Here is a 17,329-nt window from a genome sequence, read left to right as displayed (position 1 = left end):
GGATGTCTCTTGTCTGAATTCAAAAATTAAGAAAATAAACATGGCTTACCCTAGCATGCATAAACTGAGAAAACGTTGAGGGGGTGGAAGGGAAAGAGGGGATATACCTTTAACCTCATTTGTATTGGCTTTGTTTACCAACTTGATGAAATTTAGGAGGAGATTGAAGTGGAGAATAAGATAAAAAATTAGGGGAGAATATAGATCTAGGGTTTTTCTTTTTTTTTCTTAGTACATAAAGCCTTTTATGTGTGAGGCTACCACATCCTATAAAAGTTCATATATCAATACATAAACAACTATGACAATATGAGCCCAACTATATATGAGCCAATATATGAACCCAACATACCACTAAACCAAAAAACTTATATAATTTAGAAATTAAAAAGAACAAACATTATATTTTATCACTCTCCTTTAATGATTGTTCTTGAATGCCTATGAGGTCTCTAAAGTAGATGAATTTCTCTTTAGGTAATGCTTTGGTGAAAATGTCCGCCACTTGGTCTTGAGCCCTCACATACTTTATTTCAACTTCTTTATCTTCTACCGCATCTCTTATGAAATAGTATTTGATTTTGATATGCTTCGTGTGACTATGATAGATAGGATTCTTTGTCATAGAGATAGTAGACTTGTTGTCACAAAGTAGTGTAGTGGCTTCTTCTTGTTTCTCACCCACATCTTCTAATATTCTTCTCAACCAAATTATTTGTTGTGCCGCCAAGGTAGTTAAGATATATTCGACTTTCGGGGATGACAATGCCACAATGTCTTACTTCTTTGATGCCCAAGATATGACATCGGATCTAAAAAAAAATGTATAGCCCGATGTGCTCTTCATATCATCAATGCTTCCGGCCCAATCACTATCACAAAATTCAAATAACTTCACATGATCATTTATGCTCCTTTCATATATGATGCCATAATCTTTGGTGCTTTGATGTATCTCAAGACTTTTTTTGCCACCCCAAAGTGGACCTTGCTTGGCTTTTGCATGAATCTAGAAAGTAAACTTGATGCAAATATTACATCCGGTCTTATAGTTGTGAGATACAATAAGCTTCCAATAATGCTTCTATATAGTGATGTATTGGCTTCACCACTTTCATCTTCTGTCATGAACTTCTCATTTGCCACTAAAGATATTGTCACAACATTGCAATTCTCCATTTTGAACTTCTTGAGAATGCTTTCTATATACTTCTTTTGACAAATAACAATACAATCTTCTCTTGACTTGATTTCAATTCTCAAAAAGTAATGGAGTAAACCCATATCATTCTCTAAATGAATTAGAAATTACCCTTGCTTTCCTGCACCTACACGTGCCGAGCAAATGTCTGGACATTAATCTTGATAGCCATCAATTTCAGCTTGCCATTATCTGCCAAATCTTTGAATTTGAATGAGTTTCACTCATGATGAACTTACCCCAAAAACAAAAGAGTCATATCTACTTGAATGCTGAGCAGAGCCGGCCCTTGGGCAGGTAAAACTGGGCCACTATCCCAGGCCCCAGGCCCTACATTGATGTTCCAATGAGATGCAAGGATGACTTTCTACAATATTATAACAAGAAAAATAATTAAATAGGTTAATGATGGGTTTTACATGCTACTTAACGAATATATCTATAAAAAATTATTGCACGTAGATTAATTTTTCAATGATAATTAATATTTAAAGTATGTTAATTTTTAATAGAAAATGTCTTATTTTTTTATTTGGCCCCAGGTCTAAAAAATGTCAGGACCGGCCCTGATGTTGAGATCCCATAGTTGATCTCACAGTTGCCCTCTGAATCTTAAGCTTCTCATTCCAGAGCATACCTATGGAAACTAAAGGTTCTCAAAATTACCTAACCATTTAATAATGATGTTCACCATAATGTTACAATATTGGAGTTTGCGTCATGCAGCTTTCTTATGCCAAATTCAGCATTCTTTTGTACTATCTCATGATGATCATGGATGGTATCTTAGATTAATTTTGTGCTCTGCCTTAGATGTTGCTTTGAATGTATATTCTGTATCAATTTTTTCCGACATTGAAGAAGTCTGGGTAAGTTCAAAGAATTTTAAACAATATAGTGTGCCAGCCACCATGCTATTTGGTGATCCATTTTAAGCTTAGCTGGGACTAATGATCCTGCTTCCACTTAAAATCCTGAGCCTGAGATTCCACATCTTTAGAGGACCGAGGCTACCCCGATATAGCAAAGGGTTCAGATTTCTGCTTCAGGCATTAGGAATACCAGGGAAGAATTAGATTCACATAAATGTAAGTGATAAAAAGTATTTCAGAGAAGCTAGTAGTGACAACTCTTTTGAGTTGGGGAATAAAACTTGTTATGTTGTAATGTCATTGTTGATAAACAGGATCCCTTAAAAGTCCAAGCATACAGCTTTCTTGGGACATTGCAACATATTGGGGTAAGACATGATTGCTTTATATATACTAGGACATCCTTGGTCTGAACACTAAGTGGCTTCCATGTAAAAATTCAGATGGTCACCAAGAAATTAGGAAAAAAGATCGTAAATCATTAGCAACTCCTTCGAATGACTAAGGCTTGGATATGAACAAACCTCTTTGCTTTTCCAGACATCGAATACTCCTCCTTTTTACCTTTTTTTTTTCAGAGGACCTTCGTATTCAGCACTTTCAGCATCTTCAGCTGAATAAATTTCACCCTCGGCTTCTAGCAAGTCGCCTGTCCCCTCTTTCCTCCAGATCTTTGATCTCTTGCTTTCTCTATTCTTCTTTGATTCTTGGGATCTGCCATTCCTCTGCAGCTCATGATCAGCGAGATTGATTCCTCAGCCTCCACTGCCCTCCAGGCCGTCAAGTTGCTCACCCTCGACCTCGCCGGAGACAAAGTTGGTTTCCCTGGTACCCAAACTGAATCTGGTTGGACTTTCTTTTAGGTCTGATGGTTTAATTTGTTTCAATCTGGAGCAGTGAAATCCAAACCATTTGATCTTTCATGCATTTTTTTTTTCTTGCTATTTCTTGTGTTCTAATATGAAATTCTCATCCAAGATATGATTTTGGTCGTTAGGATTGAAACACTTTGGTCGTCCAACATGCTTTCTTACTATTCGAAGAAAAGCCTGACTCACATGACGATGGTGGCTTTGCTATCTTTCTCGGTGGTTGTTTTGTCTCTCAAGTAGACTTGCCTGTGGTTTTGTTGTTATAAGATAATTCTGGCTTTCTGGATGTGGATTATCGAGTTATGTTTACAGTGGTGCCTCAAACCAACATATGGCTATTTTATTGTTCTGTGCTTTCAGTTAAAGCACACCATTGAGAAAGATACGTTGGTGTGCCGGTGGTGTGAAAACTCTCTCTTTACATTAGGCAGATGACCCTATAGTCTTCCAACTATGTATAGATCGACAAAAGGCTTCTAAGAGCTCTATGGAATTGGATGTGTCTGTGTTAATCCCCTATTGCTGTATTCAACTGTAGTCCTATGATGAGATTCTATTTTTAATCTCACTTGTTTTATTGCTTGTCTCTACTTTCTCAGATTTATAGCATTCCAAGTTTCCATCTCAGTTATGCAGAATTTCAGTAGCCTAAATTGAGTATTTGCTACGGATGCTATATAGTCCCAAGATGGCTTTGCTATTTGACTTGGTATATTCTTCCTCTATATTGTCCATAGATGTTCGACTGATATCAGCATTTGTGATATGCCAAGTGCTAGGATTATTAGTTGCCAGATTTGTTTTGAATACGAGCATGTGAGGAAGAGGTGATCGCCTGTTTTTTCCTCTGAATTGCAGAGAGATCGTGGGATGGGGACTTGAATGTTTTTTTTTCTTAGATTGCTCGCGGTTAGGATCTTGTTTTGGAAAACCAACCAAGTAAAGATTTTAGTCTTTCTAGTATTGGAAGCCTCCGGTTGATCTTTGCAAAAGTTGATATAGTAATAAAACAAACTCATTGATATAGTAATAAAATATGTAGACATACATACTAATTTCAAACTCATTGAGTTCTGGACAGTACTCAATTGTAAATTGCATTAAAATTCTTGAAACTATTGAAAGAGTGAATATGCCTACATATTTGAAAGCAATTGAGAAGTTCCAAGATAAGAGATGGAGGGAAACATTTATTGAGATGTCAAATGAGCATAGGTTGGGGTGGTTGGCAAGTTTGTAGGATGTTCATGTGACTTTTAGTTGTTTAGATGGACTTTAAGTATTAAAATATTATATCAAGAATTATGTATGTGCATATTATGCTTTATTTGGATTGATGTTCTATTATCTTTTAGACTTTATGCTATGGATTTATGATGTTATGAAGATTATGTATCACTTAAATTGTTCTATGTTAATATCTGTAGTCTTATTTTCTTTCATATTAATAGGATATGGATAGTGATGTGGGAGATTGACTCAGAAGTTGAGAAGAATTTAAATATTTTTTATTCTAGTGATGGAAAGGAAACAAAGAAATTTTATTTATTTGATGAAAAGGAAGATGATGTTATAGAGCTTGTTGTTACTGCAACAGTTGAGGAGTACTACAATTTGTATCTATGCAAGCAATCATATAGAAATGATAATTTGATCGGTGCTGAATATGTTATGAGGATAATTCTTGAAATCTAGACAGGTGTCTAGATTTATTTAGGATGGATAGTTGTATATTTCTTAACTTTTGCTTTGACTTGAGGTAAAGAAATCTATTGCATGATTCTCGATTTGTAAGTGTTGAAGAAAAAATTGCTATATTCTTGATGATAATTGATCAAAGAGAGTCAAATCAAATAGTGGCAGATCGTTCTCAGCATTCTGGATAGACAATTAGTCATCATTTTGGAAAGACACTAAAGATAGTTGTTCGATATGCAAAGGAGCTTATAGTGCCACTTTCTTTTGCTGAAACTCCAGAAATTCGTTGTAATCCCAAATACTATCTTTATTTCAAGGTATTTTCGTATGTCCATATTATTATTTAAAGTTAATGAAATTATTTTATTATCTTGATATTAAGTAAAATAATTTACATGCAAGATTGTGTTGGAGCTATCGATGGAACGCATGTTAGTACTTACGTGCCCTCTAGTAAGCAAATTCCTCATTGAGGGAGGAAGACCATAGTAACTCAAAATATTTTATGTGCTTGCTCATTTGATATGTTATTCACTTTTATCATATCTGGTTGGGAAGGAACTGCAAATGATTCTCAGATTTTTATGTCAGCGGTCACAAATACTGAATATAGATTTCCTAATCCACCAGAAGGAAAGTACTATATAGTTGACTCTAGCTTCACAAACATGCATGGCTATCTTACATTTTATCGAGGTGAACGTTATCATCTTCAAGACTATCGAGGAAGGGGTCGTCAATCAAAAACAAGCAAAGAGTTATTCAATTATCATCACTCATCTCTACAAAATGTGATTGAGCATTGCTTTGGAGTGGTGAAGAAGTAGTTTTCTATCTTGAGAGAGATGCCTCCATATTCTTTACAAAAGCAAGCATGAACTGTTATAGCACATGTGCAATTCATAATTATATCAGGAAGAAGGCATGAGAGGATAGTTTTTTATTGAATATATAGATGAAAATATATTATTGAAGATGAGATTGATGCCCCTAGCCAAACTACTACAAGTATGGACATGACTGCTAACTCTCGATGAGAGATGGGTGTAATTAGAGATAGAATTGCTAATAGATTAGCTCGAACATATGGTTTGATTCAGTGATTTAGATTTTATTTTTTAATATATAAAATAATAGCAAAATATTTTGTACTTACCAAACATACTTTCAAATCCATCACATAGATTATTTCGATCGAGATTTTACTGAATTGAAATACACTGATACATTAACTCTTACTTATTCGGAGGGATCAATTCCATCTTGATTCACGTACCGACTTCGCAAGTACTTGACTGTATCCAAAAATCTTTCATCACTGAATTAGAAATTCAGATTGTCTGATACTAAAGCACATTGAGTTGCTTGCAAGTTATTATGGTGATCTCAAGTTGGAGGACACTTCTTTCCATATCCTTCACGAGTTACTCTTGACAATCGAGTGCTCCGTAGTTGATCACATTCAGTGAGATATACACTTACGTCTCACTTGCATGTGATGTCAGTGTCTCCACACTCCTTGATTAAGAGGACAACCAACACACATGGCACACAACGACCTACACTTGATATAGCTATCGTCCTAATAATAGCATATCATTTGATCGTGAACTAGGTTTAAGGACTAAATGATGTATCCTCCTATATCGATTCAAATAATCTTAAGAACTTTATCATAACATAGAAATTCAAAAAGATGTACAAAGTAATAAAAATAAATAATATTTATTATTTAATAATCATGTACAATTATAACAATGAGCTCAACCGTCAACAGACTGATGATTGGCTTTGGAACACAATTTCCAATACTAGTACCAACCAAAATATAAATTTTTATTAATTTAAAGCTTGAATTTACAAAAGTAAATGAAAAACCTTCTAAATCAAGTTTTGCTAAAGAAATTAAATTTCTAAATGCGGAAGGAATATAAAGACATTATGTAGATCTAATTGAAATCCGGTGTCTGTAATAAGTCTATAGGTCCCAACTAAAATGACCTTGGACTTCATCTAGTTTCTCATAAAGATCCACTGCTCTCTATCATTTGGCTTCCAACTTGAAAGAAATCCCTACAATGAATAAGAAACATGAATTGCAGTATTCGAATCAATCCACCAGGTATTAGAAGGAAATCAACGAAATTGGTTTCAAAATAAATAAGTGATAAGAGAATACCCTTTTTTTTTGAACCATTTCCTTCTTTCTCATAATTTTTCTTGATATATCCTTCCTTGTTACAGAAGAAACATTTCAATTTATGAAATTTTTTTTGGTGGATTATTGGCTCCTTTATTTTTTTCCTTCACTTTCTTTCTTTTAGGATGCTCCTATGAAACCACATGAACAACTAGACCTCTTCTGTTTCAATCTCTCTTCTTTTTGCACACACTGAGAGTGAGTTCATTCATTGCCATGATTCCTGATGTGTGTTGGGGTAAATCTTAAATTAGATAAACTGAGATAGAAGAGAATTGAGAACAAACAGGATAAAAAAATCTTCAGATATCGTCATACCAAAATCATTCAATTTTTCAGCTATATCACGTATTTTCATAATGTGCTTTCACACTCCTAAAAATTCATTATATTTCATAGAGATTAACTTGTTTATTAGGATACCAGTTAAGACTTTATTTGATCTGATAAACTATTGTTCTACATAGAAAAGATAGTCAAAGGCAATTTGTTATCAGGAACAGCTCTCCTAATATCTTTTCTATAGAATTCTTAATAATCATGAGAGATAATCTATTAGAACGCTCCTATTTTTCACATAATTTCTTATGATTAGGAGAACTAGTGGGGATAAATTGATCTGACTGAGGTTACGAAGGGTCAAATCTAAGTCTAGGCATCCTTAAACAGTGAGAAGCTGCTCATGCCAATAGGATAATTCGATCCATTTAGTGTGGGAATGTTAGATAGATGCGACGAGACTGAAGCAGGGATAACACTGTAAGTAAAAGAACATGCTCACAATTATAATCATGATGCAGATTCATAACATAATTCTGCTAATAATACTTATTATACAATTATAAAATATCTTTGGCAAGAATCATAGCATACAATAAGTATCGCAACTAATTTAATTATAAATTTAAACATTATAAATAATGCCAAAACATGCATCACATAAATCATAACCAACAATAATATGAAATATATAAGCAAGAGCAATAATTATGGTATGTATACATAATTCATGTTTAAACTGTGATCTATCATATTAGTTATATTTTCAGTGATTAACTAATATGATTATAAAAATTTGAGATTATTCTCACATTTGGATGTAGAACTCTCCATCTTTATGCAATTCAAGTTAGTCAATTTTTACTATTAATTTTGTATCAAACTACAGTCACCTTTGGATCAACTGTAAAAATACACCTTTATGCAATTTGAAAGCTATAATGAGAGAAAAAGTCATTACTCCTCGATGACTCAGCTACCAACATCCATAGAGTGCTGCGGACCTTTTGAGGCTACGTGAAAATACACTTGAATGTTGTAATAGTGAGCAAAATTATCAAATAAATAATATATAAATTATTCAAATATTTTATATGTATGAGAATTGAACCAAAATATTTTCAAGTCATTAGAGTCCAATGGTTTAAAAATCGCTCAAATCGGATGTAAAACGAAAAAGATACCGTGATTTTACCAAAAAGCTTAATAATAGAGGATTAAACCGTAAATCCTAGATAAGAGAAGGGTTTTTCTGTAGTCTGCCAGAAAACTGTAGAATCTATCTATAATAAACTTTCTTCAGGGGGTTATTTTAAAATAGTTTAAAATAAAATTGGGTCAACGGGTCTGATCCAAAATTTAATGGGTTAAATCCAAAACCTGAAATTAGAAACCTGATAGCCTAATGGGTTTGGATCTCAGGGTTGATTGATCCGAACCCGAAATCCCATCTTCCTCCCCAATCGTGAGAAACCTGGTGGTTTCTCTGCCGAACGGCCGCCCCTATTCTTCTCGACCACGAGATTAGCAGGGAGGGCGGCAGGCTGCCGCCCTTGCGGAGGGCAGCGGAAGACCCACCATCGCTCGACCGCTGCGGCACAAGCCGCTGTTCACGCGGCTGCACCGAAGATACTGCGGGTGGTGGTGGATCCAGCCACCGCCGCCACCACCCCCTTCAGTCGGTTCGCTGCCCGTTCGCCATCATTGGCATGGCTGTGGCCGTGGCCGCTGCCCCATTTGCCGGATGGCTGGGTCGGCCTATGCGGCCGGCCCCAAACAAAAAACCCCTTTTTTATTTTATTTTCAAGAAATTAATAAACCTTGATTTAGTTTTCAAAAATATAAAACATTGATTTTAATTTTTTGAAAATAAGCTAAAATTCGTTGGAAAAATTTTTATATGAATATGAAGCATGAAATCGATACTCTGATACCACATGTTGGATAATTTAATTCCTTTATGCCTGAATCGTGTTCTATATTCATACAAAAATTAAAATCATAAATAAATCATATGTTGGCCATCATCTCATCAATACGATGATCACATAGCCCGAGAGCGTCTGGTCTTCCTTTATGGGTGACTGATCTTCTCTCTCCTCACCCTCCTTAACACGGATGATCGATGAAAATTATCACACCCCTTCAGAGTTGGAGAAAAGAGATCATGCCACCTCTATTTATATCTACACTTATCCCATCAAAAGACTTAATCCTAATTAGAGTTGAACTTCCAGTCTAAGTCTTATCAAAAATAGAACTTTTTAATTAATTAGACTTACTGTAATTGATTTAGGACATATGGCTAACCTAAAGAGTTAATCATGGCTAAGTGATAATTAGGTCATATTAGGAGTCAAATCCAACAAAACAATCATCGCTTCTACTAATAAAAATAATAGATTTGCAATTCAACATCTATATACTTCCTAATGTTCATGAAGATACATTGGTACGAACAAAACCCCACCTCACAGCCAAGATTTTTATCCTGAAGTTTTTAGTGGCGACTTTTACATCTAGTGTTCTTTAAAGAACTTCAACAATTATTTATACTTGCTATATATTACTAAAACCGCTTGCTTCATTAAAAATATATAATATTTAACATTTGTATAAGTTTAACATATTTGTGATCATATTTTGCACTCCGAAAAAATAGATCTTAATAGACTAAATTACTCCTATGTTGCATTGGTCCCAAAAAAATGGAAAGCTTGCAGTATGTGACTTCAAACCCATAAATTTATTACATGGAATACTAAAAATTATTACAAAAACTCTAACAATCAGACTATCTAGATTTGCGGATCTGCTTGTAGATGATTCGCAATCAACCTTCATTAGAGGAAGACAAATCATAGACTGCTATCTAACTACAATGGAGAGCATCTCCTATTGTTATAAACCAAAACAGAAGGGACTTGTCCTCAAAATCGACTTTGAAAAGGCATCCGACAAGGTCATTGGTCCTTCCTCCTCACCATACTAGAATCTAGGGGCTTTGGCTCAAAATGGAGGACCTGGATTCAGAATATTTTGATTACTAGCAAGATGGCCCTCCTTATCAACAAAAAACCTTCAAATTAGATCCAAAACAGAAGGGGATTAAAGCAGAGTGACCCTATCTCCCCAATGCTTTTTGTATTAGTTGTAGATGTACTTATTCAAGTACTCAAAATGGCTGCTTCAAACTACCTAATCTCAGAAATTGGGCATCCGGATTCAACAGCTAGAAAAATCTTGAGCATTCAATATGCAGATGACACTTTGATGAACAACGTAAGCAGATACCATGCCTCTATTCTAAAGTACATTGTCCATGCATTTTAGCTGGCTTCAGGCCTAAATATCAACTATCAAAAAAGCAATCTTTGTACTTTTGGAATTCCAGAGAGTGAGAGCAAAATTCTAGCACAAATTTTGGTTGCATCCTATCAAAGTTGCCAACAACTTACTTGGGATTTTTGCTACACCACCGCAAACCAATAGTGAATGATTGGAGATTTCTAGAGAAGAAGATGGAGAGGAAGTTGTTAGGCTGGAAAGGTAACATCCTCTCACTCGGTGGCTGTCTAACACTTGTAAACTCATTGCTCAATTTGATACCTATCTATTGGATGTCCTCACTATTGATATCTCAACAAATTTTAAATGGAATTGACAAGAGATGTTGGAGTTGTTTGTGGTGGAGGGATAAACAATGCAAAGAAATTCACTGTTTGGTTAATTGGAAATAGGTTTGTAGACAAAAAATAGTGGGAGGATTAGGAGTTATTAATTTAAATCTCCTAAACAAATGCCTGCTTCACAAATGCGGGTGGAGTTTCTACAAGGATCGCAACTGGGCATGGAGGATTCTAATAAAAAGCTTGTATTATCACAATGAGATTCCAAGCCGATGAAAGGAAAGCATCCGAAATTTGTATTAGTAATCTGGAAAAGTGTGATGAAAGAGGGTAAGCTTCTCTACTAGAGTGTTTAGTTTGAGCTGGAAAATGGGAAGGAAGTCTCTCTCTAGTATGATCAATGGACTGTGAAGATAGGCCTCTCAAACACAATTATCTAGTTTTATTTCTTCTGACATCTCTTCCAAATCTTTTCGTGCAACAATTCAAAAGTCTATCAGATGTCAACAGCATTTTTAGGGACCAGACTATCATGATCTTGAAAGACACTCTTCAAGATTTCAGGTGCTGCATAGAAACTATAATGCTTACAAAGAATCCAGATAAAGCAAAATGGAAATAGACTATTAGTGGGTGGTTCTGAATTAGAAATTGCTACCATTTTCTTAGCAATGGAGGTATTTGGTCAGCATTCGTCAAAAAATTCTGGCATGTCCCCATTCCAGAGAAAATGAAGGTCTTCACTTGGCTCCTATTTCATAAGAGAATCTTTACTGCTGAAATTCTCCTATGGAGAAATGTTCAGCAAATATTTAATAGCCCAATGTGCTGTGCTACTCCTAAATCAACAAATTATCTGTTTATTTCTTTTTGTTATGCTTCATTCATTTGGTAGACAATCACCTCCAAACTTCATATCACAGATACATCCTCATCAATAAAAGATCTATGGTAAAGCTGGCAAGGACAACTATCCCTTCAGAAATTATCAAGAAAAACTGGGATGTCATCACTTCTATCACCTACTGGTTGATTTAGAATGAAAGAGACAGAAGACTATTCCAATTCGAAGCACTCACAATGATTATCCTATTTCAGAGAATCTGTCAAACAATTCAAGGCTGGATATCAACCACAGAGAATAAATCAAAAACAAGGATTGAAAAATTTATTAAATAGCTAATATAATATTTTTTAAAATTCTGCTTTCATTCTCTGTAATGACTGCATAATTCTCCTTAAAAAAGCCTTTCTTATCTTGTTGTTGGTTGACCCAGGCCAACCAAATCCATCATCAGCTTTTTGCAAACTTCATCTCTGAATAAAATCAGAATGGTTTCACCTCCCATTTCCATCAAAATAATAATAATAATAATAATGATGATGATGATGATGATGATGATGATGATGATAATATGACTTGACCCATTTCACTCGTTTAGGACTTGCTCAGTCCATTTAAAACTTGCACAACTCATTTATCCAGATTCAACCTATTTTAAATAGGCTATGCAGGTCTAGTCAGATTACCTATTTAATGAAAAACAACATCGGATTCAGATTTTTGATCTATTTAATAAATAGTTTGGTTTGAGTTGACAGAACTTTTGATCCAATCCATATTTGACTTGACCTATATCCTTCTTGATTGCCATCATTAGTAAATAAGTTGGACATGGGTTTGTTCTTTTTAACCCAATTGTAAATTGGTCCATTGTACGTAGGTTTAAGCTTTTTAGAGTTGACCTGAATTTGATCTGATCTAAGCTTGGCCGACCTGATCTATTGCCACCCTAAACAAATCAAGCGAGACCTTTTGTCTCCTGTTGTTTTTGGTCTTTGCTATCATTTCTTTTCTTTCTGCATGCAAATCTGTTGGTTATTGTGATGAATCTACCATCTTACATATACCTGCTTCCATTATTCTTACCTTCTTGGTGCTAATTTGCCTCCTGTTCTTGGATCTAATCATCCATCAAAACTTTGTAATTCTACGTAGTTTCCTATTTAGCAAGAGTTATCATTATTTCTAATTAGATAAATAAAATTATTTTTTTAAGCAAATATGTCAATTGTTGTGGGGTGCAAACATGATGTTCTATTATTTAATTAGCATTTTTAATAACACATGCTTAATAATAACCTTTATATCTTTATACCTATTACAGGGAAAATACTCTAATTTGACTTTGTATCAAAGAAAGTTTTCCTGCATCAGAAATGCTTGTTTGTCATGACATCTATATTAGCTGTTTAAATAACAAAATGTAAAATATCATTCATCAATCTACTTACCATCTAGATTTTTGAAACTTTTTTCTTGATAATTGTCATGATTATCTTGCTTAATTTCTTAGAATGCTATATTATCTAATGCACAGCTGAGGTGATTATCGTTGCATGCATTATGCTAGTTGGCCTCTTCGCTTTACAACATGAGGTACTCAGAGTGTAGACTTTCCGTTTGCTCCTGTTGTCATCATTAATTGGCTCTTGTTTATTGGTGTGGTTGGTCTATTCAATATTGTTTGCTTGAATGCCACAATTTATCATACTCTTTCTCCACACTATATCATTAAGTTCTTTAGAAGGACACGAAAAGATGGCTGGTTTTCTTAGGGGGAATATTCTTTTGTATTACAGGTTATTTTATCGAACTCAGTCCAAGATGCTTTTCATTTTCATCTATTAATAGCCTCTTATGTTGAATTTTCATGATTCCCATAGGTACTGGAGTTATGTTGTAGATCTTTGGCCACTTCACTGATTCATGCATTAAGGTGTGGTAGCTAAACATATCTGCTATTTTCTCTTAGAGGTTTCTGTCTTCATCAAAGACAAGCGATCAAGTAGAAATCATCTAGAAGAAGAAAGTGTCATCCTGAATACGATAATATGAAAGCAAAATATCTTTTATTTCACATGAATATTAACTAATGCAAAAGCCAACTTGTCTTTTCTTATTACTTGTCATTACTAAATATAGTGTTGTGCTTGCGATCATTCATATTATTACCTCTTGTTGCGGGGTCGTGCCACCTTAGCCATGGATCTTGGACTCATCCTCGAAAATCCCAGACCGACGAGGACAGGAACCATCAGATCTGTCAAAGAAAGCTGAGGCGAAATAACCATACTTACTCGAACGCTCACTGACCTCTGGGTCAATCCCTGGTTGACCCCCAGTTTCGGAATTCTTTCGACCTCGGGTCGACATCTCATCATTAGCAGGAATGAAGCCTACGACGACACCAATCTTTGGTTGAAATTCTTTCGACCTCCGTCAATATCTCATCATCAGTGGGAATCCACCGACTCGTCGAGACATCAGACGATCTATTGTAATCTCTTAACAAACTCTTGGAATATAGCCACATGGGTATAACAAACACCCATGACTAACCACCTACAGGCTTAGGTCTGATGGCCTACGGCCTAAGCATAGAAAACTCTGGCACCTCTCTATATAAGAAGGTAGTACAGAGACCCTCACATAAGCTCTGGTAGGCCAATGCCATACCATTATCAACTCTCATACTCTCTCTATCTATGCTTAAGCTCCGACTGATTAACCATCGAAGAGTCCCTCATTAGAGACCCCATCTCTGCTGCGAGCGGGCTTTTTTGTAGATCCATCTGGTGTCTCAGCATCTAGATCACCCTCTGCCTTCCGCCACAACAACACCTTGGAGCCTTCATGCAACACCTCCATTGAGTCACCCTACTATAGTAAACAACACCATTACCTCTTTTTCTTGTCCATTTTCTTCAACTCTCAAGAGACATCATAGTTCCTAGTTTTTGATAATGCATGGCAATGTATATCATATGTATTGTTGAAACTCAAGAGCAAAGTGGCAAGAATAAATGCTTACATGTTCGAGGACATCAAGACAATGTTACATACTTCAAGCACACTTTATGAGCAAACACACCACATTCAAGAAGTTATGTATGGAATTCATTAGTAGACTACCATTTGGAATTCTCATTAGAACTTATACATGAGATTGAATTGATATATAAAGGCAAAACCTTGACTTATGTAGCACAATAATCATTTACTTGCTAATGGACCTACTTTGTCTATGCCCCTTTCCCATCTTAAGGTAGATCATGCACTATTTTGATGATCATCCGACTTATAGAGAGGTTTTCTTATTAGTATTGAATTTTTAGACGAAGCTTTTAGTATATTTTCATCCTGACCTATTGAAAAAGATGGCATTTTAGAAATTTAATGACTTTTATGAGTAATGTTAAGGAAATCTAGTACCACTCCAATACCAATCGTGGATCGATCTCTTGCGTGGGAACCTGGGTGTTAATCTAATAAACTGAAAAAGAGACAAAAAGAAGCACAGAAGCCTGATTTAATGGTGGATGGGAGTAGCAAGCCCAAGCCCAAAAAACTTTCTAGGCTAACCCACACATGAAAGTACTCATCTAAGCCTAAGTCTTGCATGCTCTCACCCATAGACTTAATCTCAGTCCAAACCTTGAGTTAGCTCCCTTAAGACCTCTCTAATCAGGCCTTAAGGCACTTAGGATCAAATCCGATCCTAGATCCAAATAGAAAATCTATCTCATGACTATCTGCATGTGCTTGAGTTGACTCAGACTGGGACTGAGTCTACTCACCTGAAATCTAGTTGACTTAGATTGGCACTGAGTGGACTAACCTACGTCCTGTTCGTAGTTTTTTCAAGACCCCATCTTTCTGTTTGGCCCTTCCTCTGAGACATAGTCGATCCACTCTAAGACTGGATCGATTCACCTTCAACTTAGTTGACCAAATCTCAGAACGAGTCGACTAAGTTCTGCTGGCTGGCTTTCTTGACCTCTTGGTCTCTCAAGGTTTGAGAGCACTACACCAACTCCTACAAGTAATTCATGATCTCATGTAAATGAGTAATTGATATCATTTATATTTTATCGTACTGTGCTAATCTTTTAGTTTGGTTCTTTCTTCATTCTTTTATTTTCCAGAGTTCTTGACTTTTGATTACAATTTGTTTTATTAACATATCTTGAAATGTTTATTAGTGTGAACATAAAATAAAATATGCAAACATGAGAAAGGAAGGTGTGAGAGAAGTGGTATACAAAGATGAGAATGAGTAGACAACAATCCTTATGGTTTTCTATGTTTTGAATGAAGTTAAGATAATATTTGAGACATGTAAACATTAACAAGAGATGACTGATATGAAAGACCAAGATCAGTCGGACTGGTATTGAGGCTTGTACCAGCTCGTGATCGATTCAATATGGTATCAGTCCAACCATGCCATGTCGAGGCATACCAAAACAAGGAGAGGGAGGGGAGAGAGAGGAGGGAGGAAGAGGGGGAGAGAGAGGAGGGTGTGAGGGGCAGAGAAGAAGGGAGGGGGAAGAGGGAGAGAGAACTCGAACCCGAACCTTAGGAAAATCTGAGGTTGGAGAGAAGAAGAAGAAGAAGAGAAAGCGGGATAGGTAGAGTGGGGAGAGGGAGTGAAAAAGAGAGAGGATGTTAGAGTTGCTGTTGGGGTCGATCAAGGGGAGCATAGAGCCTCCATCACCGGTGGTCTTCAGTGATGTGTACCAAGGAGCTTTGAACTCCATCATGGAGGAAGAGGGGGAGATCAAATGAGAGAGAAGGAGAAATCAATCAAGATTGAGATCGAGATGGAGAGAGAGAGGGAGAAAGAGAACAAAGGGTTTGAGATGTGGGGGGGAGGGCGGGGCTCAGTGACTTTTAAGAGACAGAACCATCTCAATACTTAACCGGTTTGATTTGGTAGGCCAAAACTATTAGGTTCAGGATGGTTTGGCTAACATTGAGCAAGATTGTTGCAGTTAGTGAGCAAAGGTTGTGAGAGTAATTCTGTGAAAAATAATAGATGCTAAACAAGCTGAGCTTTTATTCAACAAAACCCCATGAAGCATAATTAGCAAGTGTGAGATTTATTTGCATGATGAAAATGACTTAAGAGAGACATTCTAAGCTTCAAGAAAAGAAATGAATAGAGCATGGTATTGACTCAAACGGTTTGGTAAATATGAAGTTTTAGATTGAAGAGGTTTGGTTACATTAATAAAAGGTTAAAGAAGTTTGGCAAAGCATGATCATCTTGTTTTACTCCTAAATAGCAAAACCTTGTATATTTTCTCTTGACTTGGGCATTTATATATTTGAATGATATCTTTCCATTTTTGGCTAGTTAATAGTTTTGATGGTGCTTTCATGCAAATTCAAAATGGGTTTTGATCGCTCAAATCTTGTTCTAGAGGCATTTTAACATTGCAACTAGTTGATGCTAAAATTACAAAGCAATTATTACAATGGAAAATGCATGATGTTCCCCCATGATCTCCCCCAGATTGCTACAACTCAAGGTTTCTGTTCAATTGCCAAGGGTAGAGTTAGCCTTGTGGCCCCAAATTAACATCCAAACCCCCATGTACACCCTGTTTTCCACATAAAAAATAGTGTTTCGCCTTTCTATAGAGGTTCTAGGGCAAACATAGCAGCACTTTAGTGGAAATGAGAGATGAGCTGCTAATAACAACCAAGAAAAGAGGAAATGACAATTGCT

At 35.8% G+C, this 17,329-nt stretch overlaps 1 protein-coding gene across 4 annotated transcripts in view; it reads left to right on the top strand.

Annotated features, from left to right (window-relative positions):
• The first annotated feature begins 2,697 nt into the window (after nucleotides 1-2,697).
• The window catches only part of LOC140858129 (sm-like protein LSM4), a 57,476-nt gene continuing 42,844 nt past the window's right edge, over nucleotides 2,698-17,329 (top strand). Inside the window, exons 1-2 of one of the 4 annotated variants that reach the window (XM_073257783.1) lie at nucleotides 2,698-2,717; nucleotides 2,805-2,888. In XM_073257783.1, coding sequence (XP_073113884.1) covers nucleotides 2,808-2,888 — 81 coding nt within the window. In that variant the 5' untranslated portion in view covers nucleotides 2,698-2,717; nucleotides 2,805-2,807. Of the gene's footprint in view, nucleotides 2,889-5,023; nucleotides 5,097-17,329 lie in introns of those variants that run through there. The other 3 variants (XM_073257782.1, XM_073257785.1, XM_073257788.1) reach the window with 3 other exon arrangements.

The sequence above is a fragment of the Elaeis guineensis genome, chromosome 5, assembly GCF_000442705.2.
Source record: "Elaeis guineensis isolate ETL-2024a chromosome 5, EG11, whole genome shotgun sequence".
NCBI classification, from domain to species: Eukaryota; Viridiplantae; Streptophyta; class Magnoliopsida; order Arecales; family Arecaceae; genus Elaeis; species Elaeis guineensis.
The sequence above is the reverse complement of the archived record's forward strand: the minus strand, read 5'-3'. Positions and strand labels throughout refer to the sequence as shown.